General features: G+C 41.5%; 1 protein-coding gene across 1 annotated transcript in view; it reads right to left on the bottom strand.

Annotated features, from left to right (window-relative positions):
* mtmr11 (myotubularin related protein 11) overlaps positions 1–15541 on the bottom strand; it is a 34346-nt gene that overhangs the window by 16979 nt on the left and 1826 nt on the right. Inside the window, exons 2-3 of the mRNA XM_008430744.3 lie at positions 5314–5383; positions 991–1127 (exon numbers count right to left, since the gene is read on the bottom strand). Of these exons, the coding sequence (XP_008428966.1) occupies positions 991–1127; positions 5314–5383 (207 nt within the window). The remainder of the gene's footprint in view (positions 1–990; positions 1128–5313; positions 5384–15541) is intronic.

The following is a 15541-nucleotide window of genomic DNA, read 5'->3' on the forward strand; positions in this document are numbered from 1 at the left end:
ATTGTTTTAAAAAAAAGGAAAAGTCAACCATCCCTCCGGGTTTAAAGACGTCACGATTGGACGACTTGGCACTTAGCACCAATAATTAATTGTTATAGCGTTATTGATATAGTGGTGGACTCAGACCCGAGCCTTCAGAGACACACAAATACAGTTATAAAGTCAGTCTTCCATCACCTGAAGAACATTTCCAGGATTAAAGGACCGGCGTCTCAGTAAATCTCATCCATGTGTTTAACTGTAGTTACATTGATTACTGCAACAGCGTCTTCACAGGTCTGCCTGAAAAAGATCAATCCTCCAGCTGCAGATGATCCAGAACGCTGCTGCTGCTGCTGTTCTCACTAAAACCAGGGAGATGGAGAACATCACCCAGTTCTAAAGTCCTTACAACTACTCACTGGAGCTCAAAGAATAGACTTTAAAATACTTCTGCTAGTTTATAAATCACTGAAATACATTAAAGATCAACTGTTGCATCAACCTTCCAGACCACTCAGGTCTTCTGGTTTTGTTCTGCTCTGCAGCTCCAGAACCAGAACCAAAGACATTTTTTAAGTCATATTCTGTATTTTTATAACAATTGATGTTTCTTTATTGTTCTTTAAAATGGCTCTGTGTGCCTGGAATGAACACAATACTATCCCTTTAACAGGCACGCTGAGGTTTTGAGTTGTTAGCATTTATCTGACCCTGGGATCAATCTGCTGGGACGTCAACTCCAGATTGATGGGTAGCAACAGCTGCTTATCTAAGGCCATTACTGAGGACAAATAGCTTTTAATCTTGTACGAACGAAGTAATAAAGGATTGGTCGACTTTGATAGAGTATTCCACCATTTTTCAAAGAAAAAACTAAATACGCACAAGTCTTCTTTATGTCGGGGATCATTTTTTTCATAACTTCCTGAATATATCCACGCTGAAAACTGGTGGCTCTTTTTTCTTACCACAACTCCATTTTTAATCATCAGTTAGGTGAAGACTCACATCAGCTTTGGGACTGTCCTGGGGAACAAACGCCACTCTGAAGTGGGTGCAGAAGAGGGTACCAGAGAGCCATCCTCTTCCTTCCCTGGCAGTCAGCTTCTTCCTCACCATGACCGTCCTCTGGAGGACACATTCACCTGGGAGACACACAGACCATCTGCTGAAATTCAACAAACTTTCCAACAACACGTCGGCTTCAGAGAGGGGCAACAACAGGAACTGAAAGGAGTAAGCAGCTGGGAGTGGGTGGAACAACATCCTCCCATCTAAAGGTATGTCCTCGCATTGTTCCAGATCGTCACTCCGATGAGCGCAGCGCGCTGTACACACACTATCAGCTGTCTTCCACACATCACACCAAGTTACTATAGTGAGATCGACAAATGTGAGTCAACAATCTCACTTAGAAACAAACATGGAGGGTTTGTAAACCTGTGACGTTTGTAAAAGAGGAAGGCGTAGCTGAAATTCCAGAACTCATAAACACAGATGTGTGTAAACATGATCGTAAAAGAAAGAAAAAGAAAGCTGTTTAGTTTAGTGAGGCAGCACATTTCCAAGCCTCCCCCAGGAATATTAAATCCCTGCCAGGAAGACTCAGAGCTTCCATGGCAACAGAGACCAGGACTGGGAGAAAACTGTCAAGAAAACGCTTCTGTTTCACTGAAAGGATCAGCAGAGGAGAGGCTGCTGTCACAATAAGTCTCCTGAGGAGGAACTAAATTCCTTTGGTGCCGATGTGAAAAGGAACTGGGACAGCCTTTCAGTCTTGGGCTCGGCCCAGTCTTTCTTTCAGGAGGAAACCAACACATAAACAGGAAACTGCCATTTTTACAGATATTACACTTCCTTCTGCTGCTGAAAATCACTTTTTAGCCTCCATCATTTTTCTGATTGCAGAAGAGAAGTTTACATCAAGCAGCATAAACAGTTATTAAGCTTTAAAAAGGATCCAGCAGCAGAGATTGCAGCGTCTGAGCACAGAGGGTTTGCAGTGTGGCTCTTTTTAAAGTCTCCTCAGGGAGCGGCGGAGCTGGAAACACTCCTCCAAGCAAACACAGGGAACACGGCGTCTCAAGTTAAGATTAGACTACAAACTTTGATTCATTCCAGCGTGACTCAGCAGGACAGGTGAAGGTGTTTATGTCGCCCTTTAATCCAATAAATGCTTTTTTACGGCCTTCCTGTAGCGCTCCAATTGCATAACAAGCCCTTGCTGTTCCAACACTGAGCTGTTCCACATTTACTCACCAATTAAAACAACAAAATCTCACAACACTCTGCTTTCCATAAATATCTTTTATTATTGGGAAAGTTACTATTAAACTTCTGTTCATAACCTCCTTCATGGACAGAATTGATGGATTTTGTCCAAAGTGTTGAGGTAATCCATTCTGGTGGCGTCTGGATTTGGTCTCTGCTTTCTGCAGATGATGTGGTTCTGCTGGTAATCAATAACAATTTATTACTTTTTGTTTTTAAGTAACTGTATTATTGTGGCTTGTAGTCCCACAAAAACAAATGCTGCTACTGATAGATTCCCGTTTGTAATCTTCTTTAGGACACCAGTCACATAAAAAGTGATATTTGTATCTTTAAGCTGAAAATCTGTATCTGCACTTAATCATATTATCAAATTTATTGCCATTTAATGATGCTTTCATTGAACATCCATCCATTTTCTTGCACCCTTGTCCCTCAGTGGGGTCAGGAGGGTTGCTGGTGCCCATCTCCAGCTAACGTTCTGGGAGAGAGGTGGGGTCACCCTGGACAGGTCGCCAGTCTGTCACAGGGCAACACAGAGACACACAGGACACACAACCATGAACACACACACTCACACCTAGGGACAATTTAGAGAGGCCAATTAACCTGACAGTCATGTTTTTGGACTGTGGGAGGAAACCGGAGTACCCGGAGAAAACCCACCATGCACAGGGAGAACATGCAAACTCCATGCAGAAAGACCCGGGCCGGGAATCGAACCCAGAACCTTCTTGCTGCAAAGCAACAGCTCTACCAACTGCTCCACTGTGCAGCCCTTTCATTGAACATATCCATTTCAAATTTATACTTTTACGCCCAACTTCTGTTTTTGTTTTTACATCCATGAAGTTTTATGTTTCACAGACGAACACAAAAAGCAGTAAAAGATCTAAACAAAGATAATATTCATTCACATGATGCAGGTAATAAAAACTAGTTATCACCCTGGAATTTCTTTGATTGATTTGCTTTAACATTTAACTTTTTCTTTAAAAAAAAATTCCCTGAATCAACTTCTAAATAATAAATGGAAAAAAACATTTACTGATATTACAGCAGATCAAATCATTTGTATAACTGTGTGTTTCTGGTAGAAATGCCTCCATGCCATAACCCCAATCTTCAGCATCCTTAGAAGAACACGAAGGTAAATCTGCAAGACGTATGAATAATTTTGGTCTGAACCACTACATGCCAGTGGGATTTAAAAGGACATTTTTAATTAAATGACCAGTTTAAGAAAACAAATCTGAGTAAAACCAGAACCAAATGCTCAGAAACAACTTCAGTTTTTTCCCCCACGCATTTTGAATTTTCTACCGAGGTGCAAGAAGAAAAAAGCTAAACTGATTAAAGAATCGACACATGAAAACCTCAGTGAGTAAAACTAGTTATTCTGTATTTACTTTCTGCAGAACCGCAGTCTAAATAGTCTAAAATAACCAGAATCAACTGGATTAAATTTCAAATCAAAACATAAAGATGTCTTCAAGTTTCTCCAGTTTGAAATCTTCAATCTTTAGACATAAAACAAAGAATTATTTGCCAAATGAAACCAGAGAATCCAAAGATCATCACTCTGTTGTTCATCAGTCAGCTGACTGACAGCTTTAGAGACAGGCAGTAACTTTAGCCTGAGAGGAGAATGATTGTGGCGATGCTCTGAAGGGGGTTCGGCCCCCGGCTTTGTGTGCGGATGGACAGTAAACCCCCTCCTCCTTTACTAGCAGCAATGAAACGGTACATGATCTACCCACGGCTGCTGGAGCTGCGCTGACCCGTCTGACCTCCTGCAGGCCAGCTCCGTTTCTGAGGTCCTGTGTCCCGCCGTCACCTGAGAATACCGGTAACTACTGACACAACAGAACGGCTTCTGCAAGCATTTTTTCATCTGTGAAGCATTTTTAATTTTAATCTCCCTCTGATATGAAAGGAAACCCATTTAGGTCACTTTTCAAAATGTTATTGATGCTCCAGTGACATGTTGCATCATATTTTAGCACAAGGAGAGATGGCACATATTAATTTTGTGCAAAGTGTTTGCATGAAGCTGCAGAACGGGCCGACGGGGAGAAAGTAAGAGTCTGCAGGTGCAACATGAGCCCTTTCACTTGGTGCAGTTACACCGACTCCTGACTCCGCTGCGTCTGAAAGAGAACTTGCCCTTACAAACGACCTCAACACTTAGACAGGAGGGAGCGTGCAAGGTAACGTTTAAAAGATGGACTCCTCTGCCTGAATCAGAATCGGCAGCATTTACATGCAGCTTTAGCTCGGAGGGAAGTCAAACCAGGTCATGACAGGGATCAGAAAATAAATTATATATGACGTTTATCATTTGCCCTTCTCTTCGAGGACAGCTGTACTTTTACTGGAACGAAGGTGAAGAAGAAATGGAGAAAGAGAACAGTCAGAGGGTTTTACAGGAGAGGAGAAAGAAAGGTTGATGCCAGGACAGGAAAAATAAGAGGAGACCAAGAACATCAATATTTAACAGAAAAACATCCAAATATAACAACAGAATAGCAAAATAGTGCTTCTTTTTGTAGACTTTTCTTCATCACTTTTCCGCTAAGGCGTCGATCAATCAAGTAATCAGGTTTGATTTTGCCATTCAGACTGTTTTATTGATATTTGTACACTGACTTTTTACTGTTTTGCCAATGTTGTTGTTTCTGTGTTTAAATTTTCTTTATCTTCTACCTTGAAAGGAGCAAGAAAATGTTTCCCAAGGTAGGAGTAACCACGGCAACAAGGCATTGTTTTTACGATTAGGAGCAGCTGATTAGCATCTCGAATCCCAAAGGAGTTGAAAAGGAGGCTTCATGGATGCAAAGAGAGGATGAGGAAGTTCAGACCATCTCTTCCATCCACCCCAATGGGAGGATCATAAAGGCACTGAGAGTTAAAGAGGAGCAGCAAAAGCAAATGAGCTGGATTAGCAGAGTTTGACAACAACTGATGACGTCATCCAGTATGATGCTGTGTGGAGGTAAAGTTAACCAAATAAATCATTCTCTTGCATCTTCTTGAATTTAAATCTAATTGAGGTCCCACCTGGTAAACACCGGAGTCCAAACACGTCTCGACTCCTGGCGCCGATGCTGCTCTGGCTCAGCATCCTCTCCTAAATAAAAACCACAGAAGAAGATGATCAGAATTTTAACCCTTCAAATGCTGCTGGACTGAGACGTCAACTCTGAACAAAGACCAATAAAACAGTAGAGTTCAATAATAGAAATACAGAAAAAACTTTTATATAGATTATTAGATTTGCGTTACAACAAGAATGAAATACCTTATGAACATGTGTGCATAGTTTCCACATTCGTTTATTAAAAAGGTGAAAATATAATCTTTAAACATCACATCGTATTCCATAATGAAACGTGGCGTTGGAAACGTATTCGTCATTAAATTCAAACATGCAACACAGACAAATATAACCATGTTTAATTATTGTTTTAATGTTGTACAGACTTGACTTTTTCACATTGTTCCCATTTCCTCAATCCCAAGTCATGTTTCAGAAAAATACTAATGGCTTTTAATGCTTGATTTACACAAACAGTTTATTATTGTTCTAAATAATTTAATCTTATAAACAACTAACTTTTGAAAGTATTAGGCTTACGAGTTGTGATCAGAAACAATTAAACTCATGGGAGATCATAAACATGAACATTTTTCATCACTTCACTCCATGTTGGACCACATTTAACATAAATAGGGAACCATTTACACTGACACTTTAACTTGTTGAGTTAAAGTGGTGAACAGCTTCCCATGTGCTGTAAATGACCATGTAATGAATGAAACTCAGTGCAGCAGAATGTTGAACTTCTTAATGAATGGAACAGGAAATGCTTTTATCTTGATAAACAGGAAGTGCCTTTGTAATGACACAGACACCTTCACATGGTGGAGCTGACTTAAGCTTATTTTATTCGTTTAAGACAGAGTTTGGTTGGAGACATAAATGTGGTCACTATTGTCTTGTTTCCACTGAGTGGACCGGCACGAGTTTGTGTGGTACGTCATTTTCTGTTTCCATTGTAGAGCAATCTGCACTCAACCATTACTGAGCCACCTTAAGTTGCAGGTCGTTGGACAATAATATGGTTAGCATGGAGCTACTGGCGTCACACAACACAGTCCACTGATTGGGGGTCAGAGAAAATGTCCCTGCTTGCAAGAAGCACAAGACAGTATCATTAGTATGACGCCATGTTAGGCATTCAGGTCTAACCGTAACTGTCCAGTCAAAGCCCAACTGTAGGTGGAAATGCTCTCCTGAAAACGCCGTAGTGACTCGGACTGATCCATACGGTAACACTCAGTGGAAACGAGGCATAATATGAAACTGGAGCCAACACAAACAGCTTCCTATAAACCATTAAACACCCACACTTCATGGATGGCTAATAAATCAATTGCACCTTTTCACAGGACAATATGAGCTTGCAGCAGATTACCTGTGGGATGTGAGGTCTGAAGCTTACAAACCGGACAGATAGATTGTTCATGAGACTTGAATCTATCCCTTAATCCCCTCTGTGCCTGTTCTAGAAACCACAGCTGCTTGTAAATTGTATTATTTACCATTGTTGGTGAACAAACTACATCCAAAATGGAAGACTACATCTTGGCGCTTACTTATTTGGTCCTATGTGATTTACTGAAGATAATTATTCCTTAAATACCCTTTAAATGTATTTCATTTAATAGATTAAGATGACAGAAGGCATTTTTATGAAAACCTTTTAAGACAGTTATTTTGTTTTCTTCCTGTCAAATTATTTCTGAGTGACACAAAAATAGAGACTAAGCATCACAGTCAGCACATGGGGACAGAAGGTTAAGTCACCTCTGAGCTGGACGTGTCCCAGTGGAGTCATTTATAAACTCAAGAACAACACCCCCCACCACCCAGTCCTTAAAGACTCCCAGTTTCCATGCCGTCGCTCTGTTTTTTCCGGCTTCCCCCCTGATCTTCCCAAAATCTCAGGAAGTCGAGTTCAAGCAGAATCCAGCAGAGCCACAAAGACTTTTCCTAACCAGTAAGAGCTTACTGGCACCATATGCTTTCACTTAGCTTTGCTCCTAACTGCCCCCTAAAATTCAACCCCCCTATAGAGGCAATCTACATTTACAGGCTGAACACTCATAACAAGCTAGGAGGGGTGCAATTTGATAGGGTGGGGTGATTACACAGGTGGTGTTGAAGCTCTTAAATAGAACGGAGCGAGAACAGGGAAATCCAAGAAAAGTCCTGACAGCAGAACCTCAGCAGTTCTGACTGAGCTCAGGCCCACAATGAAACAATTTATTACCGTTTCATTAAAGGCACCGGCTCTATCGTGAAACACAAGCAGGCCTTTGAGTCAGCAAGGATGTGTGAACAATAACAATGAATCCAGTCAGTCTGCAGGGCGGCGGGGTCTGTTAGCAGGCTGCTGCGAAAAACTGGACACTCTCTGCTTCACGGTAGAGACAAAAACAACACTGCTCCATGAAAAGGTTGCAAAAAAGTCACACTTATTCATAGCTGCTTGTGATCTTTGAAGCGGAGAGTTTCTGACTGTTTAACAGAAAACAGGTTCTGTAAAAACTGCTTACACATGCACTGAAAATATTAACTAAACGCTTTCTGAATGACACGGTAGGAGAGTGAATGATTGTTTAACATGTTTACTCAGATAATCGGAACAGAATCAAGTCCAAATGCGCTCCGAGCTTCTGCAACAGGCTCGTTAGCAGCCAGAAAGTCTTCTGCACGGAAAAACAGCTTTTATTACAAGGCAGCACAATAAAATTCAACTTCATTGTTCCTTTCTCCCACAGTAAGGCCTCGACATGCCAGCTCTCTGCATCCACACCCACAGAAAACCCACAGCCGAATTCCTCGGCTTCTTTTAAGTGGATCAAAAGCCATTCTTTTCTTGTTTTGTTGTTGGAGCTGGGTCGACTGAGTCAGCTCTCTGAAAGAAGCAGCACAAGTGACCACAACAGCCAACGCTGCAGCTAAACTCTGATCATGTGCTCAACAAAAAGGTTTTACCGTTAATAACAATGGCTTTAAATTAATAACATAGTGGTCACACAAATGCTGGCCGAGGTCTCAGTCATAAAACTCAAAATCTATATTCCTGTGGTTGTTTTTCTCAACACTTCACTTTCACATTAACTGGCTTCTGAAGTGCCATTATGAGCGTCGCCTCCTCCCCCCACGCGCTGCCTCGCTGCTCCACTTCTTCGCCGCTCCATTCATTTCCAGGGACGCAGGCCAAGCCTGACTGCAGTTTCCATTCCTCATGCTACTGCAGACGCTCTGCTTGTTCCTGGCTTTGGAAGGAACACGCTTCTTTTCCCAAACAAAATCGGCAAAGAAAAGGTCCAAAAGAAAAAAACTATTTTCCATCCGTGCTCCACTGGCTTTGATACAGAATTACAGAACTAGAACAAAAGTTAGCATGTTAAGTGGGACTTGGAAGACTAAACAAGCATCGCATGTTCAGAGGACTGAAGGATAAAAGCTCACCTCTCTGAACATTGGATGTCCTTTTTTATTGATATGTCAGGTTTGCTAGTCGTCTACTTAGACGGTGTCGAACATCCTCTGCAGATCCATATCTGACTTTTCAGGGCAGCCTGAATGGCCTGACTTTGATCTTTTCACTCTCCAAAAGAATCCAGTTTGTGCCACTTTCATTTGTGAAACTAAATCAGATTCATATCAGTTAGTTTTCAAACCGTTTACAGACAGAATGTTGAATTTCAGACTTTTGCGTCATTGACTGCAGCTTTGTTTCCATCCAATCCTCCTGCAAATTATGAGTGAACTTTCCAAATGTTACAATAAAGAAAATGTGAATTAGCCATGTTTGGAGTTAATCAACCAGCGCAATTCGGTCAGATTTTGACGCCATCTAAGACTGTAATAAACAGGAGGTAGAGGTTGCAAACTAAATTAAACCACACATCTGGAAAAAAATAGAGAGTCTTCCACTCATGGAGTTTTAGATTGAGAAATGTTGTGCCTCTGGTTCGGCACAGACCCACCAGTGAAGTCAGGACTTATTTAACAAATGCGTTTCCATCTCCCCTTTAGCACATAAACTCTTTTTCAGAAAACCAAAAGTACACCTCAAGCAGGGGCAAAAACGTTTTGCAAAATTGAGGAAGTTATTTCAGCATTTCCCCCAGTGTATTATAAGCCTGGCGGGCCACCAGACTTTACTTGTTCCCCCACCAGGCTAAGCATTGTTTATTTTTTTAAGTCTTTTAAAAATGATTGCATTTTTTCAGACTTAATCGTTGGTGTTCAGGTATGAATCTCCCAATCTTTTAATAGCACATAATTATCAAGTGATATTTTCAAATTTCCTGTCAACTTTAAACATTTTTCAACTCAAAGATGACGGGCTGCTGGATGAATGTCTGCCCAAGGGCCCAACCAATGGGCTTAGCAAAATTTCTGCGGGAAAACCTTGTATTTTGAATGTATTTTTAATCAACCTCTTTAAAAGCGATTCTTCAAAAGGAACGTTGATGGAGAAATGGGTCGATTCTACACCAGAAAAAGCCAGAAACAAACAATGAAGCCTTCATCTTGTAACCGTCTGACAACACTGTTAGCTCTCATAGACAACATTAAAATCCAACTATAAACAGTGCCGTACATTATTACTTCATTAAACGGAGCGCTGCTGTGCGACGTCTACGTTCTTCTTCACAGCATGCAGATGGTTTAAACCCTTCACAGAAGTCTGACTGTGGTCACATTTAATTAAAGTATTAACAAGCACGCAAAAAAAACAATTAAAAAAAAAAGTATCAACCTCGGCTGTGTGACCGAAGCCTAAGCTGCAGAGTCAAGAAGCCGAACTGTGAGATGGTGAGTAGGTGTGAAGTGGAGGAGAGTCAGTGTTATGGACTCTATACTATTAACTACATGAACCATCACTGGCAGCTTCAGTTACATTTCAGTTGAGCTCACAGACGTCATAAGTGACGTGTGGAAAATGCAGTTTTTTGTATCATTTAATTTCTCAGGACTAACATGTGAAAAGGTTATTTGAGTCTGAACAGCTCTGCAGAACTGAGATGAAAGTGCAAAAGAATCAAAGTGATGTCAAGTCCAGACCCAAGTCTGATTGAAATGGTGCGGCGGGACCTTAAGACGGCTGTGGAGAAATAAATGTCTGCAGGCCTACTTGAATTGAAGCAAAGTCGGAAAGAAAAGTGGAGCGAAATCCAAAATTCCTCTAATGAAGAAATTAAACACATCTGTTCTGTCCCATTTTGAAGGGAGCAGCATATTAACAATACTAGGTTGTTCTGTCCTAACCACACGTTGACATTTCGCCCCAAATATCTGCCATTTTCTGTCCACAAACAAATCATTCCATATCCATGTGCACAGTATGTAGTTAGGCATCCAGAAGGATTCTTAATGACGAAAACCATCATACGATTTTATTTAATGGCATATTAATTTCTTTCGTTCTTGTATAACAACCCGTTTCCACTGGTTATGGATAAAATTCTTGCCTAGGTTATAAGAAAATAGCAGATTATGAGTATTAATCAAATCAAAGTAAGGTTGAGTGACCTTCTGACTGGGAATTTTATTTATTTGAATCACATAGTTATAATTTCTTAGAAAACAAAAAAAGGTTTCAAATATTCCCATGGTGACTAAGAATCGACAAGCAAATAAAATCTTTGCGGCTGAACAAAAAGAAGAAAATCACTATGTTCTCAGCAGAAACAGGACTTTTTTCAGCAGAAAAAAAACACTTTTTGCTCAGTATACTGAATTTACTACAAAGACAGCAGAAGACCCAGCATCTAATTTATTCATGCACTAAACAAAAAAAGCCAAAGGGCAAAGAACAAGACTGCCTCAAACAGAAGCAGAAATAGTCAAACTAGGTCTTCCAAGTAAAGTGTACTTGCTGCTTTGCATACATGCAATTCCTATTAAACTTTTTCCAAATTCTGATCTAGCTTTAATCCTTTTTACCAAAATATTCTGAATATTTCTACCTAGTGATGCTCTACGCTGAAGTGAGATTTGTTCATCACTAAGAATCTCTGCAAAGAGATTTTGCATTTAGCAATGGCTAAAAACAAAAATCCAGTGTTGCACATTGGTCAAGTGTTATTTTCACGTCTCCTCTCTCCGAAAGCCAGATAATTAGACTCCATCCTGACTTCCAATCCTCAGAAAGACTCAACTTTTCGATTTGACCAACAGACCTTCAGAGGAACGCGGCCCTGGCCAGAGGTTGAGAAGAAGCTCTTTGTCTGGCTCCGTCAAGCTGGAGGAGCTGCAGCCAGCTGGGGGCCTGGCAGTAGAGGTGGTATTTGGCTGCTGTGGGAGGGGGTGGAGGGTGCGCCCATGCTGGAATGGCACGTTGTTATCAGCCTTTAATCTGCAGCCGCTCTGATGATCCATCGTCTGGCATTTCTGCTTCTACTGAGCTGTTTGCCTTTCAACTGGCTGCTTCAAAGCTGGAGGGCTGGTGCCAGCAGAGCCAACTCCAGAGAAAAGTCCAGCCATAATGGGGCCCCAACATGCATACCGTCTTGTCAAAAAGAGGCCTTTGCCTTCTCTATGTAGCATTTAGGATTCTTACACATCGATTTAAAAACACATCGATTTAAAAACACAATTTGTAGAGCTTTCTTTGTACATTGTGAGATGTAGGAGGAGGCTGAAGTTGTTTCAAGTTCTACTGAAGGTGATTTATTTTCCCAAGTATACGTGAGAAAAGCAGCACAGAAACAACTCTAAGGTCTATTTTGATTGTTTTCAATCTGGCATGTCTGGTATCAGGCGATAGAGGAACAAAACATAAAATCTGGCAGATTAGAATTTAACATGTGGATCTCTGTAAATATATTTATAAAGAAAAACCCTCCAGATGTCACCAACAAATCAAGTAATCTATAAGAAAACTAATTGTTCCATAAATTAAGTAATGTGATAGGAAGTGAAATGGTACAGGCAATATGTATGAAAAAGCCATAAAAAGCCAAGAACCATCTAGAATATGCCAGTATTTAGAAAACATTCCTGCTGGTCCAAATCAAAATCAGCTGGTTTAATATTCAAGATTGTGTCTGACTCTTCACGCTCCAATCGAATGTTTTCCTGGAGTACAGGCTCCGACTGGAGGGTCCCTCCATCGACCACTGGACCTTCAAGATCGAGTATTCACAAGTGCATGTGCCTGTCGAATGTGTTTTAGTTGGCCTCCACGTCTCATTTCCTGTCTCGCTTTTGATATTCCCCTCAAATTGCTTCGTAGTTTTGATGAAAACAGTCCTCAGGTCTATCTTGGTCGGACAGTCGGAGGGTATGAATGTCACTGTACACACCGTGTTTGGAGGAAGAATGGCTCTGAACACCAACCCAAAAACACCATGCTAATGTTAAAGACTGCAGGTGGAAACACCAGGGCTTGAACCAGAACCTGTAGGACAGGTTCTGGTTCAAGCCCTGGTGTTTCCACCTGCAGTCCTACAGGTTCTGGTTCTGGTAGACCACGTAAAATTAAAGAACTTTATATGTTTGAATATCCCAGTCAGTCATCTAACTTGGAAAAAAGATGAAGATCAGAGTGCAAAGCACCCCAAGAAGCTTTCAGGTTTAAAAACAGTTTGTGAGGAAGAATGAGTCAACATCACATTGGAACAGTGACTGCATGCAACATACATAATAAATCTTAACGTACCAAAAAAGTATTTTCTAGGCTGCATTGTCACACATTTTTGTAAGCCATAGCTTCATTGTGGATTAAATTCCTTTGATTTGTCTGTAAGAGCGGATTACTTGAGCTGTTGACGACATCTGGTATGAATTTCTTGTCAGTTGAAATATTAGAAACATATTGACTGAGAAAAACGTTGACGGGTTCATGACTTTTTTCCCCACTGTCAGTAGCTACACAACACAATGAATCCTTGGCTTCATATCTGCTGACTGCAAGGAACCCGTAACAATGTCATATTGGAATTTTGATGGAGTGTTACTTTTTCCAAGGACTGAGTTTTACAGTAATGCCAAGAAATGCACCATACCCGTCTAGAGTGAGATGGAAAAAGCAGTAATGTGCTTAATAAATGCATGAAAAAGTAGCAGCTAGCTACTGCTGATCATACTCCACAGAATAATTAATCATTAGTATATGCTAGCTCTTGCAGTCTGTGTGTTAACAAGTGAAAAATGTGTTTTTTCCAATCTTCACTGAAGTGGACAACCCAGCAGATTCATCCTAAAGGTCAGAGCATGCAATGCTCAAAGATATGCCAAAAGACTGCAGGAGTTTCATCTCAGACTCTGCAGGCCTCAGTTAGCATGCTAAGTGGCAGAGTTCATGACCATGATGGTCTGCTAATGAAGTTGTTCCCTTGAGTTCCCCTGAACTTCCTGGTGTTGAGTCTTTACCTCACCAGATCTGTGTCCCTCTCCATGCATCTTGGATGTCAGTGAATTTGCGCCGGAAACTTTGCGCTGGTCTCCAAGTTCATGATGGTTTGAAACAGACTGAACAAGTATGGAAATGTCAATGGAGAAAGCTCTTTTACCAGAAACAAATATAGCAGCACAACATGGGTTTGGAAAATTGCTCAAGACTTTGAGCAATTTTCTTTGAGCAGATGGGAACAAAGCGTAGAGGTTTGACGATACAACAGAAACAGCATATCAGTAAAATCAGCCCATAGCAACTGCAAAGCACGGTGGTGGAAGCTGGTGGTTTGGGCTTTGTGCTGCAGCTGTGATTTACCAGCTAAATGTTATGCAGTAGCAAAATTGCAGTTTTGTTTTCTCTGCTTGTCCAACAGAGACTCCAAAGTCATGGATACTCACGGCCTGATGTGGCCGATGAATCAGAACATCGCGAAGAGCATGGAGGGAGAACGCAGACAACACTCTGCTTGTTTGGGTTGTTGTTTTGAGTTCAGAAAATGGAAAACAAGTGTTTTTCCACACTCCGTTTCCTTTTATGTCCCCAAACTTACTCATGCTTATAAAAAAATTTATCTTGAAAGTTTTCCAAAATGAACATTTCAGTTTCCGCCTGGACAGCTGAGAAAACACACACTTTTTGATTATGACTAGGAAAATGAATGAATTGGTAACCCGCTGTTGTTTGAGCCGATCAAAACGGGCTTCAACTGTAATGAAGAAAGGAAGATTCAGCGGCACGTCCAAACGGAGAGACCATCTGGTCCCAGATTTAGACTCAGCTTCACCACTCGCTCAGAAAAGTGAAACAAAAGAGTGTGTGGGTGGCCTCGGCGTATAATCTACCGTCCACACTGCATTACCATATCTCTGCCTGAGCCACAAGCCCGCACGCTGATGACTTCCCAACGTCTCATTCTGAGGTAGTAAAAACTCCCAAGTCCTGACCTATCCAGCCCCCGTCTCCATGACGACAGCCAGATGTTGAGCACAGCACGTCACCCCCCACCACCACCACCACCACCCTTCACATGCAAGCCTCGCCTGAGGGGGAGCAAAGGGAGGCATCTGGTCCCAGTTCCCCCCGCGGCTGCAGAAAATATCCGAGGAGACACAAAGCCAGGCTGCGCGACAACACGGCCAAGAACACAGGAAACCCTGTGCTTTCCGTCTAATCACGCATCGACCAAATGTTTCTCCCGTCAGGTGTGCATAATGACGCACACCTTTCAGAGCAGTTCGTCGATTCTCCGTAATTGCTCGTGCAAATAAAAAGGAGCTGAAATTGTTCAGCACACATCTGTCCAGATGATGAATCACAGGCTGCAGTTTATTCCCACCCTGCTGAGAGACATGATTAACATTCCCCTTTGTGGACTGTAATTAGGCTTCCAAGCAGTAACAGTGATTATATGTACCCCCTCTCTCTCTCTCTCAACATGCAAGTCTTTATCCTTTAAAGCAAGTAGAGAGCAGGGAACTGAAAGAACAAGAGGGAATCCAGGATGGACGGAGAACGTCCCAGAGGAACGCAGCGTCTCTCCCTTATTTCCATTTAAAGACAAGTTTTCATGTTTAACATGTTTATAGTTAATGCCTAGACTGCATCTTCATCATAGTAAATAAATAACGACAAACAAAACAAAACAAAGGTCTTCGTGTGTACTTTGTAAAATCTGACAAGTCTGGACTTAAAGTCTGATCAAGTTCGTTACTGGCCTGTTTGGTTTTCCTTTCCAAACAGGCCATCCTGCTGGTTTAGGGAAGCAGGATGGTGCTTAACAGACAGGAGACCACCGCAGTGGG

This window comes from Poecilia reticulata, chromosome 16 (assembly GCF_904066995.2).
Source record: "Poecilia reticulata chromosome 16, P_reticulata-male-v2, whole genome shotgun sequence".
Taxonomy (NCBI): domain Eukaryota; kingdom Metazoa; phylum Chordata; class Actinopteri; order Cyprinodontiformes; family Poeciliidae; genus Poecilia; species Poecilia reticulata.